Source organism: Asterias amurensis, chromosome 3 (assembly GCF_032118995.1).
Source record: "Asterias amurensis chromosome 3, ASM3211899v1".
In the NCBI taxonomy this organism is placed as follows: domain Eukaryota; kingdom Metazoa; phylum Echinodermata; class Asteroidea; order Forcipulatida; family Asteriidae; genus Asterias; species Asterias amurensis.
In genome coordinates this window covers 1,712,787-1,725,362 of record NC_092650.1, presented here as the reverse complement: position 1 = coordinate 1,725,362, position 12,576 = coordinate 1,712,787, and the positions used below count along the sequence as shown (strand labels likewise).

General features: G+C 39.5%; 1 protein-coding gene across 2 annotated transcripts in view; it reads right to left on the bottom strand.

The window, feature by feature from the left end:
- The window catches only part of LOC139934407 (1-phosphatidylinositol 4,5-bisphosphate phosphodiesterase gamma-1-like), a 50,127-nt gene that overhangs the window by 5,558 nt on the left and 31,993 nt on the right, over positions 1-12,576 (bottom strand). The window contains exons 19-32 of one of the 2 annotated variants that reach the window (XM_071928630.1): positions 11,570-11,773; positions 10,402-10,524; positions 9,589-9,766; positions 8,829-8,897; positions 7,690-7,793; positions 5,400-5,548; positions 4,415-4,569; positions 3,607-3,703; positions 2,938-3,044; positions 2,333-2,441; positions 1,644-1,792; positions 1,204-1,321; positions 457-615; positions 92-180 (exon numbers count right to left, since the gene is read on the bottom strand). In XM_071928630.1, the coding sequence (XP_071784731.1) occupies positions 92-180; positions 457-615; positions 1,204-1,321; positions 1,644-1,792; positions 2,333-2,441; positions 2,938-3,044; positions 3,607-3,703; positions 4,415-4,569; positions 5,400-5,548; positions 7,690-7,793; positions 8,829-8,897; positions 9,589-9,766; positions 10,402-10,524; positions 11,570-11,773 (1,810 nt within the window). The remainder of the gene's footprint in view (positions 1-91; positions 181-456; positions 616-1,203; positions 1,322-1,643; positions 1,793-2,332; positions 2,442-2,937; positions 3,045-3,606; positions 3,704-4,414; positions 4,570-5,399; positions 5,549-7,689; positions 7,794-8,828; positions 8,898-9,588; positions 9,767-10,401; positions 10,525-11,569; positions 11,774-12,576) is intronic. The other variant, XM_071928631.1, reaches the window with a different exon arrangement.

Here is a 12,576-nt window from a genome sequence, read left to right as displayed (position 1 = left end):
AACAATATGCACTTCATAACAAACGCAAGTGTTTTCATAGTCCAACTTGCCCGATGTCCCTCAAACAAAAAAACAAATCCAAATTACTCACCCCTATAACCCTGGTTTCAACGTGGACTAGCAGCGAGGCTAGCTCTAAAACCTCCGAGTGGCCGTTAAGTAACGGCACGGAGCGATACCCTGAAAGAAAAGAAATCGACACCATCCAGAATTAGTTTATGGACGCCAATTTTGTCCAAATCATTTCTAAAATATTTTAAAGACCATAGAAGCAGTAGTAGAATATAACAGAAGACGTTCTCTAAAGAACAAACTCTACCTGGCAAGTAGACACACACATGGTGTTACCGCAAACCAAATATATATGATTGAGCCTAATCTCAAGATTGCATTCTTCAAAATCAATTAAAACCAACCAGTGGATTTTGAAGGATTTCAAACTGCCTAGACACTCACCTGTTCGGATTGCCTTCAGCGGCATAGTTCGTTGACCCAGGAAGTTAGGGTCACCAAACATATCTTCATCCTGTACCACAAAGCGGATGAAGGCCAGGTCTCTATTCACGATGTCGAATTCACAGCGCTCATTGAAGAAGGGGTTGAAACCATTATCAGCTGGTAAGGATAAAACAAAGAAGTAGCAAAGTTAGTAACTACCAGCTAAAATGTAAATGACAGTTTGAAAACCACTGATGTAGCAGTTATCTCAATGAGATGTAGCGGACACAATGCTACAACACTATAAGGTTTGGGTAAATTTGTGTATACACCCAAACTAAACAGTACACTCCTATCACGTCAGCCATACCTCAAAAAGGCTTATGTTATTTATATACCAATCAACAGTCGCAGTGTCAATGGTGAAAAAAAATGCTTGAGTTTGTCAAATGCAAGATCTGCAAAGAGTTGTTCCTTTGGTGTCTTTGTAACAAAAAGTATACTCATGATTGTGGCTGCGCACTTTAACTTTAACAAGTCTCTTTGGGGTGTCGTGGCTAAGCAGTCAAGCATACTGGACTCCAGCTCTGATGTTTCTGATCAGCAGAGTGTGGGTTTAAGTCTTGACAGTTGTGTCCTTAAACAAGACACTGCAGTGCACTGAACCATTATTGTTTCATCCTTCGGATGGTACGTTCTCCTGCCTCGTTCTCACCACATTACACCTGTTCCAAGTATTATCATTCAACAAAATATTCTGTTTACCAATTGTCTGCGTTTTGTATTTTTGCGAGCTGTCACGCTCAATCCCGATGATTTCAACTTCAACAAACGGGCTGGCGATGGAGCGACCCGTCTTCTCCAAATGTCTGGCAGCCAAAATCTATTGGTAGAGGAAAGCAAACTCCAAATCATTGTAACAGCATTGTAATGTTGACTATGAAAAGCAAATAATCATTATCCAGTCAAGCCTTTAAAGGAAGAGTACAACTTTGATTTTTGGAAACGTTCGCTTGTTTTATTCCTATATAAATATAGATAGTTGTATTATTTCCATGTTAATATGGTATCTGCATTTCTAAAACAAAACCAAACTACTGTTTCATACAATTTTGTTCAAATATAAAAAACATGCAGAACAATCTGTCAGCGAAAATGAAAACTCTCTATTAACATGATAAGATACACACACTAAGAAATCTTACCGTTATAGTTAGATGAATTGGGTCCACACCAGTAATGGAACGGGGTTCATAGGGGTCAAAGTTTGGCTCTTGCATGCAGGGAGGCTTCAAGACGTAACCACAGCGGCCATTTAGAGAAAACAGTCCCTCGTTGATTTGCATGTAGCGATCTAAAAATGACATCAAGAATAAGTTTACGACTCTGACCCACACATGTCAAAGCTTCAAACATTACTATCAGTCACTCTTTTTGTCAACAAAGTGAAGTAATATTTTGATTATTTTTATTTTTTTATTTTGTATGCAAGTCGCCAGACACACAAGGCCTAAAGGCCACTTCAAGGTGTGGGCTACAATGAATTGTTTCCAGGGGCCATTGCCACCTACTCCTAGGGCTGAAACAGGGTTACCCCCTTTACAGTCCATAAGGATGTAGGCATGGGTATCATCCACTAGGAGCCACATACTCCTGGGGCTGAACAAGGTCACCCCTTTTACAGTCCATACGGATGTAGGCTTGGGTATCATCAATCAGACGCCTGGCTGGTAGGAGCAGAAAGCCCTACCTCTCCAACTTTACGTAGAAAGTGTCCCGACCAGGACTGGAACGAAGTATATACAGTAACAGGCAGTATGCAACACAGTTGCTTGCTTGATCCCATTTGGGAATCGTTGCCTGACTGATACAGAACGCATTATAAATAACACACCTGGGGTTTGGTAGTTGAGAGAGACCATTTGAGAACCACATGTCCAGATGGGAACCGGATCATAGTTAGATGAGTCAAAGCGTTGTCCTTTAGGATAGGTTCGGCTGACCTGGTAGAAAAGAAAATGTAATTTATTTATTTATCTTTATATTTTGTTATCCTGAGATAACATTTTATTGCTCTCTAGTCAAACATACAATATCACAAAAATAAAAATAATAAATAAAACAGCGTATGTTATGGGAAAATGATTCACAAGTTAAACTGTGTTAAACTGTTACAGTATGTTATTCACAGAGTACAGAATACTTGTTCAATTTCGCATCATCTTTCTGAGAAGTACCATTGACAACTGACAGATATTTCCTGCGGATATAATGGCTCTTCAGGTTTTTTTCTAAAAAGCTAAATCGCAAAGGACCTCTGTCGTTCATTTTCATTTATGAAATGTGAAAACGAGCTAAAAATACAACCAGAAATCTGCGATCTTCAAATAAATCCCTTCTGACTCCCCCAGTTATCAAAACCAAGTCGTACGGTTCCCGCTCTCTTCAATATGCAGCAGTTATTATTATTATTATTATTATTGATTAAGCCCAATTTACCTGGTGTCTGTTATACTCCAATAGGGTCTTGGACTTGCCTGCGGCAAGATAGCGCTCCACTTTAGTCTCTGGGAATGATGACATCTCAAAATAGTTGCCAGGAATGTCTAAGAGAAGGAAAGAAAACAACAGAATGAGAGAGAATTTTCAGAGAGCAGTGGGGCCACATTCCATGGCTCTGCTTACCGCCAAATTATAAGCTTACAATCACCGTTCTCTGCTTTCTGTGCAAGCGCCAAACTTCTGCGCTAGGTGTGTAAGCGAAGAATACCTTGTAACTTGAATTCCAAGCTTGCACAAGCAATAATTCACCGCTAGCCTGTAAAGTATGCTTGACGTAAGTGCGGAATTCCCTGCTTCCGAAAGCGCCAAATCTTTGCTTACAGTAAGGAGAGCCATGACATTGGGCCCTTGAGGTCTGACCAAGGTACTCGACAGGTGATACTGGACTATTTATCACCAGAAAGACATAAACAGAGACCGAAAGTCTCAAATTTATCTTTCCTAAATTCAATTATTTTAGCCTTTGAGAAATACTTGCAAGGGTCAGGCCATGAACTTTTTTTTCACTGATACCATAGGTCCTTTTGGTTGGTGAGCATTTTGCAACAGCTAATTCTATTTTCAAAGCAGGATCATTTAGCTTATTAAAGGTCAAACGAAACTTACTTTCTTCTCGGAAAGGAACTGCTCTGCAGTAGACGATCAGATCAGAGAATTCCTTTGCAATACGCATCTTGCGCTCATGTTTATTCTGATCTTGTTTCTGTAAGTCAGGAAAACATAAACAAATTTGTTTAGATCCACTTCCTATGCAGGACACCAGTTTTAACATTACTTTTCCTAACTGGTAAACCATTCCTGCCAAGCTAAAGTTTGCAGTGACACCATTGAAAAATTTCTTTTGAGTAAATGCAGCATCGTTTTAACTGATCAATTTGTCAAAAATCAAAACTTTGGTAAATGACTTTTTGTACACATTCTTGACATACTTAATATTTTCAAAAGTTTCCGGACCCAACATGTAATGGTTTCGTAATTACACTAAAAAAGCATGACCTTCTAATCAGTTTGCCATTTTGCATTTTCAATAAGTAGCAAATTTTATCCATTGAATTATATAGTGCTGACTCGGTGCCAAACACATATGGTATGAACTTTGCATTTTTCACGAACTGACAAGTCTGATGACCAAGTTACACTAGTTTCAGACAGGCGCTCCAGAGTCGCGCCGAACCAAATTTCTGAATTAAGTACAAGAAAATTTGACATCTGAAACAATTAGGAGCGACTGGTCGCACTAGAAGTCGAAAGATCAACTGTTTCAGTCGTTCAGAACAACTAGAGTCGCTCCTAATCTATTTGGTTCGGTCGCGCCTGTCTGAGACAGGTGTTAGTTTTTAATGCCATTAATTTTAGCGGTGATTAACAAGCCTACACCCTTTCCTTTAAGTAATCTTTTCCGATAACGACTTACCCTTTCCTCAGCCCTAATAGCAGCAGTCTCAATCATCTGAATCCAATCGCTGAGATCTTCACTTGACGATGCCGCTAGCTCTATGGAGGGTCTATGGTTCAAGCGGGTGATGCGGAAGACGTTGGGATGGGTGGTGCGTGATCCAGGGAGCGTCTCTGAAAAGCAGAAAGAGGTCATTCAGATATCAATGTATATTAATAATAATAAAAAAAATCATAAAAATTTATCAATTAATCAATCTTGCACCATATCCTGCAGGACGTTGGCTCAATGAGTTTTCCCTCTCCACTCTTGCCTATCTTGCGCTCTTCGGTGTTCCAAGTGCTTTTAGTGATGATGTCGTTTTCCAATCTCTTCCGAGGACTACCTGGTCTATTCTTCCCAGTTACTGTTTCAAGTAGGATGAGTTTGGGTTCTTATACAGCACATTTTACGATAACCTATCAATGCAATTTCAGAGATGCCAACATTTCAAATTCAAAAAGAATAATTTGCCCTCGGACAAGAAATGTCCTTACAATTTAGCATTTGACAGACTGACACCGTAAACAACTGCTGTTGTAATTTTAAGAACGAGCAAGAGACGGAGTCCTACCACTTGCCGTCAATTTGCCGTCAACTCGCTTGGTGCCGTCAACTCACCGTCAACTCCAGTTACTGTTTCAAGTAGGATGAAATTTGGTTCTTATACAGCACATTTTACAATAATGTATTAATGCAAAAATTGAATTTACATTAGTGTCCTGGTCATTGGGCTTATAACATTCCAGTAATCTTTCTCATCTCAATTTCAAACAAGGCATGATATCGGCGGGTAAAAACCTCGTCCCAAACCGTCTAATTTTGACTTTGCCAAGGTCCCAAAGCAGAGCCATGCCAACGAGGATTCATAGAACTGTTTTCTTTTTTCATGTTAAGTGCTTTGAGGCCTAGGATAAGGCGCTATATTATTACCTTTTGATTATTTCTGTTTGTATTAACTTACCCACACTGCAGCCTCTGATATCGATAGCTCCTTTCTGTAGAGTACCTAGTAGCGTAGACTCTGGACTGCCTGCATCATTGGGTTGAGTCTCCTCGACGTAGTTACATGGAAACCACATGTTCTTCTTACCGCCATAGTCACCTTGCCACCTTAAAAATTAAGGGAGTTTTCGAGGTGCGTTTCACACTTCCTTGAACATCATTGTATCATAATAATAATAATTTGTAACCAGAAGAAAATGAAGGTAGCGCTTTTGAGAACAGCAAGGATTCGAAGAAAAACCCTTGAGATCTAAGGCTACGGGACGTAGCCCAACTCAATGAGTTACTGGCATAAAGGAAAATGTTTTGTACTTTCTTAAATATCCTTGTGTCATACCAGGGCTTGAAGTTGGGAGAGAATTACACTCAACAGCAGGGCTTGAAGCTCGTAATAATTACTGGACTAGAATCGTTTTAACAAGACCAGAATTGGCAGAAAGTGAGCAAACACAAAGCTACAATTTGATTTAACTCTTGATTAAACACAAAGCTGTTCCGTGTCATTTGGCTTTGATTAAGCGCTCCAAACCGTTCAAGTGGGTTTGACGTTGATACATGTAGAAGTCCCTTCACCTTTAAAATGTCCTCATTTTGACCTAAAATGTGCCTATCAAAACCTAAAAATACCCTACAGTTTGGTACCAACTCTAAAACTACACATGTCTCACTACATAAAGCACCCCCTTATATTAAGGAACAGATCTAAAGTTAGTACATAAAGCATACTACCCCTAGTGTCAAGGAACAGGTCTCACAAACCAGTTCCTAAAGAGAACTAAACCCAATATCAAGGAGCTGGTCTTAAGTTAGTACTTAAACAAACTACCCCTCCTAAAGAGAATTAAACCCCATTTCGAGGAGCTGGTCTTAAGTTAGTACCTAAACATACTACCCCTCATATATCAAGGAACAAGTCTCATAAGTTAGTACGTAAAGCGAACTAACCCTCATATATATCAAGGAATCTCACAAGTTAGTACTTAAAGCAAACTAAACACAAAACTAAGGAACAGGTCTCACAAGCTGGTACCTTCCTTTATCTACTAAGCTTCAATTTGACACAGAATCTAACTCTTTCATTATGTGGTAATTTTGTTAGTAGGACTAAACAAAATCATGTACAAATGCTGTGCGGTTTAAAAAAAAAAAAAAAAAAAAATCTAGACAAAAACCTGTTCCGACCGCTAACTAGTTCTTGTAAAGCGCATTTTACAAAAACGCATCAATAACTTTCCGCTAATATTTCTCACCTCACTGGGGGGTATACAGCCCTGGTTGACCTGGCGCTCTGAAGGCTTTTTCAAACAATAAATCAACCATAAGTCATTTATAGAGCGCCAAAATCAAAAGTTTGCTCTAAGGCGCTGAGGCACAGTTGAATGGTAAGATAAGCCTGCTGGACTGGATGAGCTTTAAGGAGCTTGAACGAGGTATATGAGCTTGCATTTCTGATATGTGCAGGAATGTTGCAGCAGTCTTTTGAACAAAATGGAGTCTTTTATATAACAGATTCGGTGTGATTTGGTTACTAAAAAGTTAAAAAGTCTTTGAGAAAGACTCTGCTAGGGTCGAAATCAGGCCATTAACAATTTTGTTGCTTTTATACCATATGTCCTTTTGGTTGGAGAGCAGGGCCCAATTTCATAGAGCTGCTAAGCACAAAAATTTGCTTGGCATGAAATTTTTGCTTTAAAAAAACAAGGATTACCAACCAAATTTCCACGTGATTTTCAGGATAAGCAAACAACAGCTGAATACCAGTACCAAGCAATATCCAACAAATGGAAATTTGGTTGGTAATCCTGTTTTTATCAAGGAAGAAATTTCATGCTAAGAAAATTTTTGTGCTAAGCAGCTCTATGAAATTGGGCCCTGTTTGGAACAGCTGATTCTATTTTCACAGAAATTAAAAAGGGAATAACTGTGATAATTGTACTTAGTGCAAACTCAATAGTATTTGACACCTGTTGCAGATGGGCACTCCAGAGTCACACCCAAACAAATTCTGAAACAGTTAGGAGCGACTGGCACGCTAGAAGTTGAAAGATGTTGCAGGCGTTCGGAACGACTCTAGAACACCTTGGTTTCATATGTCGTTCTTGTGATGAGATGAAACTAAAGTAAATGTTATGTTATGTTATGTTAAGTTTGCCTGTCTGAAACCAACATTTATTTGGGTCTTAGAGTGGCTCCTTATCTATTTGGTCCGGCGCAACTCTACGCACGTATCTAAAATTGGTGTTACTTACCATCCATGATCTTGTCTGTCAACATTGGTAATGATGGCATGCTTGCAGAAGGACAGTTCATCATCACGTTGTGCCTTGTAGTCATACAAAGCTTTCACAGTCACCTTCAAATAACAATTATAGTAATGGTAACTAGTTCTTATAAATGATTTTTGGAGCTGAACAAAGAATTGACTAGAGTGGGATTCGAACCAACGACCTCCGGATTAACAAGCCGCCCTTATTTTGTCAATATCTTTGTTCGGGGTGCCAGTCAGAAGCCATACAACCGTTAACTGCAGTGTAGCCAGGGATCACACCCAAATTACGATACAACCTGGGAAGCGGCAGCCTGGGGATCACCTTAAAATTTACCCAGTCAGTTTCCCTTGTGGTTTATATTGATATAGCTCTTATAAAGCACACTTTACACAATGGCCCTAGGCATTTACGTGTACTGCCATCTTTTAACAATGCGATGTTAGCGCATGTGTACTACACCCATGCTACAGTTCTACAACTGCTTTGTAAAGCGCATGCACAGCAGACTTTTGCACATGGGAAAGTCAACTAAGCATGTGGATACTGGTATGCGCTTGGTTAACAGCAACAATAGCATCTAGCACGTAATGGTGAATGGACCAGTAAGAATTCAGCACTCCATATAAATATGTATGAGGTATAGCAACACCAGGAGACAGTAATCAAGATTACCCAATGTCCACCAAGTTAAAGCCATTGGACACTTTCGGTAAACAGTACTGTCCAAAGGCCCACACTTCGTGTATCACAACTTATATATAAAATAACAAACCTGTGAAAATTTAGGCTCAATCGGTCATCGGAGTCGGGAGAAAATAACGGGAAAACCCACCTTTGTTTTCGCACGTTTCGCCGTGTCATGACATGTGTTTACTATAATCCATAATTCTCGTTGTCGAGAATTGATAACTGTTTTAATGATTTCTCAAAAAGTCAAGCATTTCATGGAATAATATTTCAAGAGAAGTCTTTTACCATTACCTTCTGTGAACCCTGTCAGTTATTTGTCAATCTGTGAACTTTTATTTTTGTTTCTGTTCCGAAAGTGTATAATGGCTTTAACATATCATTATTTTTGTAGAAAATACAGGGAGAAACTGCAAATTGTTTGCACTAACCTTGGGAATGAACTGGTTGGGATCCATGTAGAGCTCAGGGTTCCCGTACAAAGACCCTTCATCAGCATGCTGTAATAATAATAATAACCAATTCTTATATAGCACATTTCACAATAACCGTATCAATGCTCTTTACATTAGTGCCCTGGTCATGGGGCCAATAACATCCCTGTAATGTTTCTCAGCTCCCTTGGGAGTATACAGCCCTGAGCTGCCTGTAAGGCGCTTGTGGCTTTTTCATACACAATATCAACCTCTACCCTCGCAGGTACCAATTTATACCCCTGGGTGAAGAGAAGCAATTATAGTATCTTGCTCAAGGACACCAGTGTCACGACCGGGATTCGAACCCACACTCCGATGAATCAGCACCAGAACTTGAATTCGATGCTCTTAACCACTCGGCTATGACACTCTAATGTTATAAGAACAATAAAAACTAGACATGTAGTGTTCAGTGCAGACCTGTTTGTGTAAGATACGTAAGAGTAAGCATGTCTTTGAAAGAAAACTCAAATTTGCACATTTGGGTTAAGAAATATTGATAAGCTTAAAAATCATGTGATTTCAAAACTTGAGATTTGAATTTTTTAAATATTCAATGTCCGGAAGTCAAATGGGGTCACATTATGTGTATAGCTTGTTAAGTGTTGAACGTCCAGGCCGATGATGAATGGATTGTTTAAATACATCAAGGCATTCAGGAGTTATGAATTTTTAAGATAATAAACTAAATCTGTCTACTCGTGAATAAACCTACCCCTCCGACCCGATCAACGATGTCCTGGTTGACTGGGTACTTGAGTTTCATCTTGCGGTACAGGGCAAACTTCTCATAGTATGAGACCAACTCACAGATGTCCTCAAAGTGGGCATTGCCGATGGCAAATAGACGCCCTTCTTGATTTATACGACAATGTTTAATTTTGCCCTCGGCTCTACAGTGAAAAAGAACAAAAGTTGAGTTAGACTTCTCATATTGTGGATCTGCTTTTTGTTTTCAGTAAATTAAACGACTTTCTGAGTGAATGACTTTCTATGGCAAATAGACGTCCTTCTTGATTTATACGACAATGTTTAATTTTGCCCTCGGCTCTACAGTGAAAAAGAAAAGTGGAGTTAGACTTCTCAAATTGTGGATCTGCTTTTTAGTTTCAGAGCATTAAACGACTTTCTGAGTAAATTCAAGATTTCCACTTTTGGGTTGCTATTGTAGAATCAAATGCAAAAAAAAGGAAAGAACAAAATATACAGGGATTTTTTTATATTTGTTTTTGCAAGCTGCCATGAAGGCCACTTCAAATTGTGGGCTACAATTATTTTTTTCCAGAGGTTGTTGCCACCTACTCCTAGGGCTAAACAGGGTTACCCCTTTAACAGTCCATACGGATGTAGGCTTGGGTATCATCAGTCCGAAGCCTGGCCAGTAGAGCAGAAAGCACTACCTCCCCAGGGATGCAAACAAAAATAATGTGTGAGCATTACGCAAAGTTGTGTTGCTTCTAGCATTGATCCTACAAACCTACAAAAAGAAACTTGTTTGATTATGAGATCCAAAGAGAAGGGACTCTACCTGAATGATATAGCATAAGAGTCGTCTTCTTGTTCCCTCTTACGGACTAAGAAGGATCCATCTTGATGAACTCGCTTCAACATCTCCTCAGCTTGAACACGCTTAAGCTTCTGATGGAACCATCTGTAAGTTATCAACGCCATCAATCATTGTCAATAGGGATGAATTTTCTCATATCAAAAGGTCAGGGGTTCGAATCCCACCCAAGTAATATGCCTGTGATTTTTTTTCACAGAACCCGGGAAAGTACTGTGTGTTAGTACAGTGCTAACACACATCGATGTACATGGGTAAAACCAAAATATATAAATTGATGTCAAAACAGCTGAACTAAAAAAAAAAATACATTTTGATAAAAGCAAGTACAGAGATAATCTGTTTTGCCATAAAATGGGATGAGCATTTAAAAAAAAAGGCTGAAATAGGACATTATTAAATTCACTTCTTTGAGCTACGGACTAAAGTTGACCATTGGTTGATTTTGCCTGGTACCCATGATGTATTGGATGGGTACATAGGTAACCATGGAAAATTGACAAGTGGTTGACAAATGGCCGCTACTCAAACTTGGCCCTAGTATGCCTTTGAAACTTTTAGGTGGAAAAAACACCCTTGATTTACCCAGAAATAATCTTATATAACAAACCAAAATGGTTGAGTTAGGCTGGTTTACCATGGAAGGGCCGAGTTGGGATAGTCACCCAATTTAGGACCACTGATATACTCAATGGGAGAATAGGGTTCCAATCAAAGAAGTAGATCCCAATTGGGATTTGGGTGACAAAGCTCTTCAGTTCTAGTAACAAATAAAATGTGCAGGGGGTATTTAGAATTAGAAACATTTGCGTTTTTTACAAAGAGCTAAACAACAAACAGATAAGCCAAAAACAAAAACTAAAACACACAGACTAATTTGCACAGAGTGTTATTAAGAATAGTGTTAGCCACAAATTCAACTGTAGAGCAGAAAGCACTACATCCCCAACTTGTTTTCTTGTAAATATATTTTCTAAAATATATGGTATGGTAGAAGTTTCAACGTAAAAACAGTATGCAGCATTTAGTTCTTTATTTCATGGAATATTCTAAATGTTGGCTTTCATTTTTTCAAAAAGAACTTTTGTTCTACCGAGGATCAACCCTCGTAAAAACTATCACAGCAACTTACTCTTTGTTTTTATGAGCCAAGGCTTGGGGCACCGAGTTGGTGAGAGTAACTTCCAGCCCGTTCTTTCCCCTCAAGGGTTTATCTCGATAGTTGTTAATAAGATCGTAGATGTTTTTGAATAGCAGACTTTCTGTCAGGTAGTACATAAGCTGACCATTGAACAGCTTGGACTTAATACGACAGTGATTGACGCGGCCCTTAGCCCTGTGTTATGAGTGAGTTTGCAATTGGTGTTGGTGGATGAAGGGAGGGTGAGGATTGAGGTGGTGAGAGAGCGGACAAGGAGAGGAGAGGAAAGGGTTAAGGTTAGGAATAGGGTTAGGGTTAGGGTTAAGGTTGGGTCAGGGTTAGGGTAAGGGTTAAGGTTAGAGTTGGGAATAGGGTTGAGGGTAGAGTAAGGGTTAGGGGTAGGTTTATGGTTAGGAGTAGGGTTATGGTTAGGGTAAGGGATAAGGTTAGGGGTAGGGTTATGGTTAGGGGTAGGGTTAGGGTCGGGGTCAGGAATAGGGTTAGGGTTAAGGTTAGAGTTGGAAATAGGGTTAGGGTAGAGTAAGGGTTAGGGGTAGGTTTATGGTAAGGAGTAGTTATGGTTAGGGTAAGGGATAAGGTTAGGGGTAGGGTTATGGTTAGGGGTAGGGTTAGGGTTAGGAAGGTAAGGATGGGGGTGGTAATGATGAAGGATGACAAGAGATTGGACAATGAGAGGAGGGGAAAGGGTTAGGATTAGGGTTAGGGTAAGGTTAGGGTAAGGTCAGAAATAGGGTCAGGAATAGGGTTATGGTTAAGGTCAGGAAATGAGGGAAAGAAATGAGGAAAAGCAGTATAAATATAGAAACGGAAGTGCAAAGGAAAAAGGGAGGGAAACAGGAATAGGAATGAACAAGTTAAGAGATGGAAGGTAGGTGGAACATTAGTGGCAGAAGGGAAAGAAAGACAAGATAAAGAGGCCAAGTACAATTAATTAAAGAGAAAGGGAATACATCAAAAACGGGATTTGACAAGTAAGT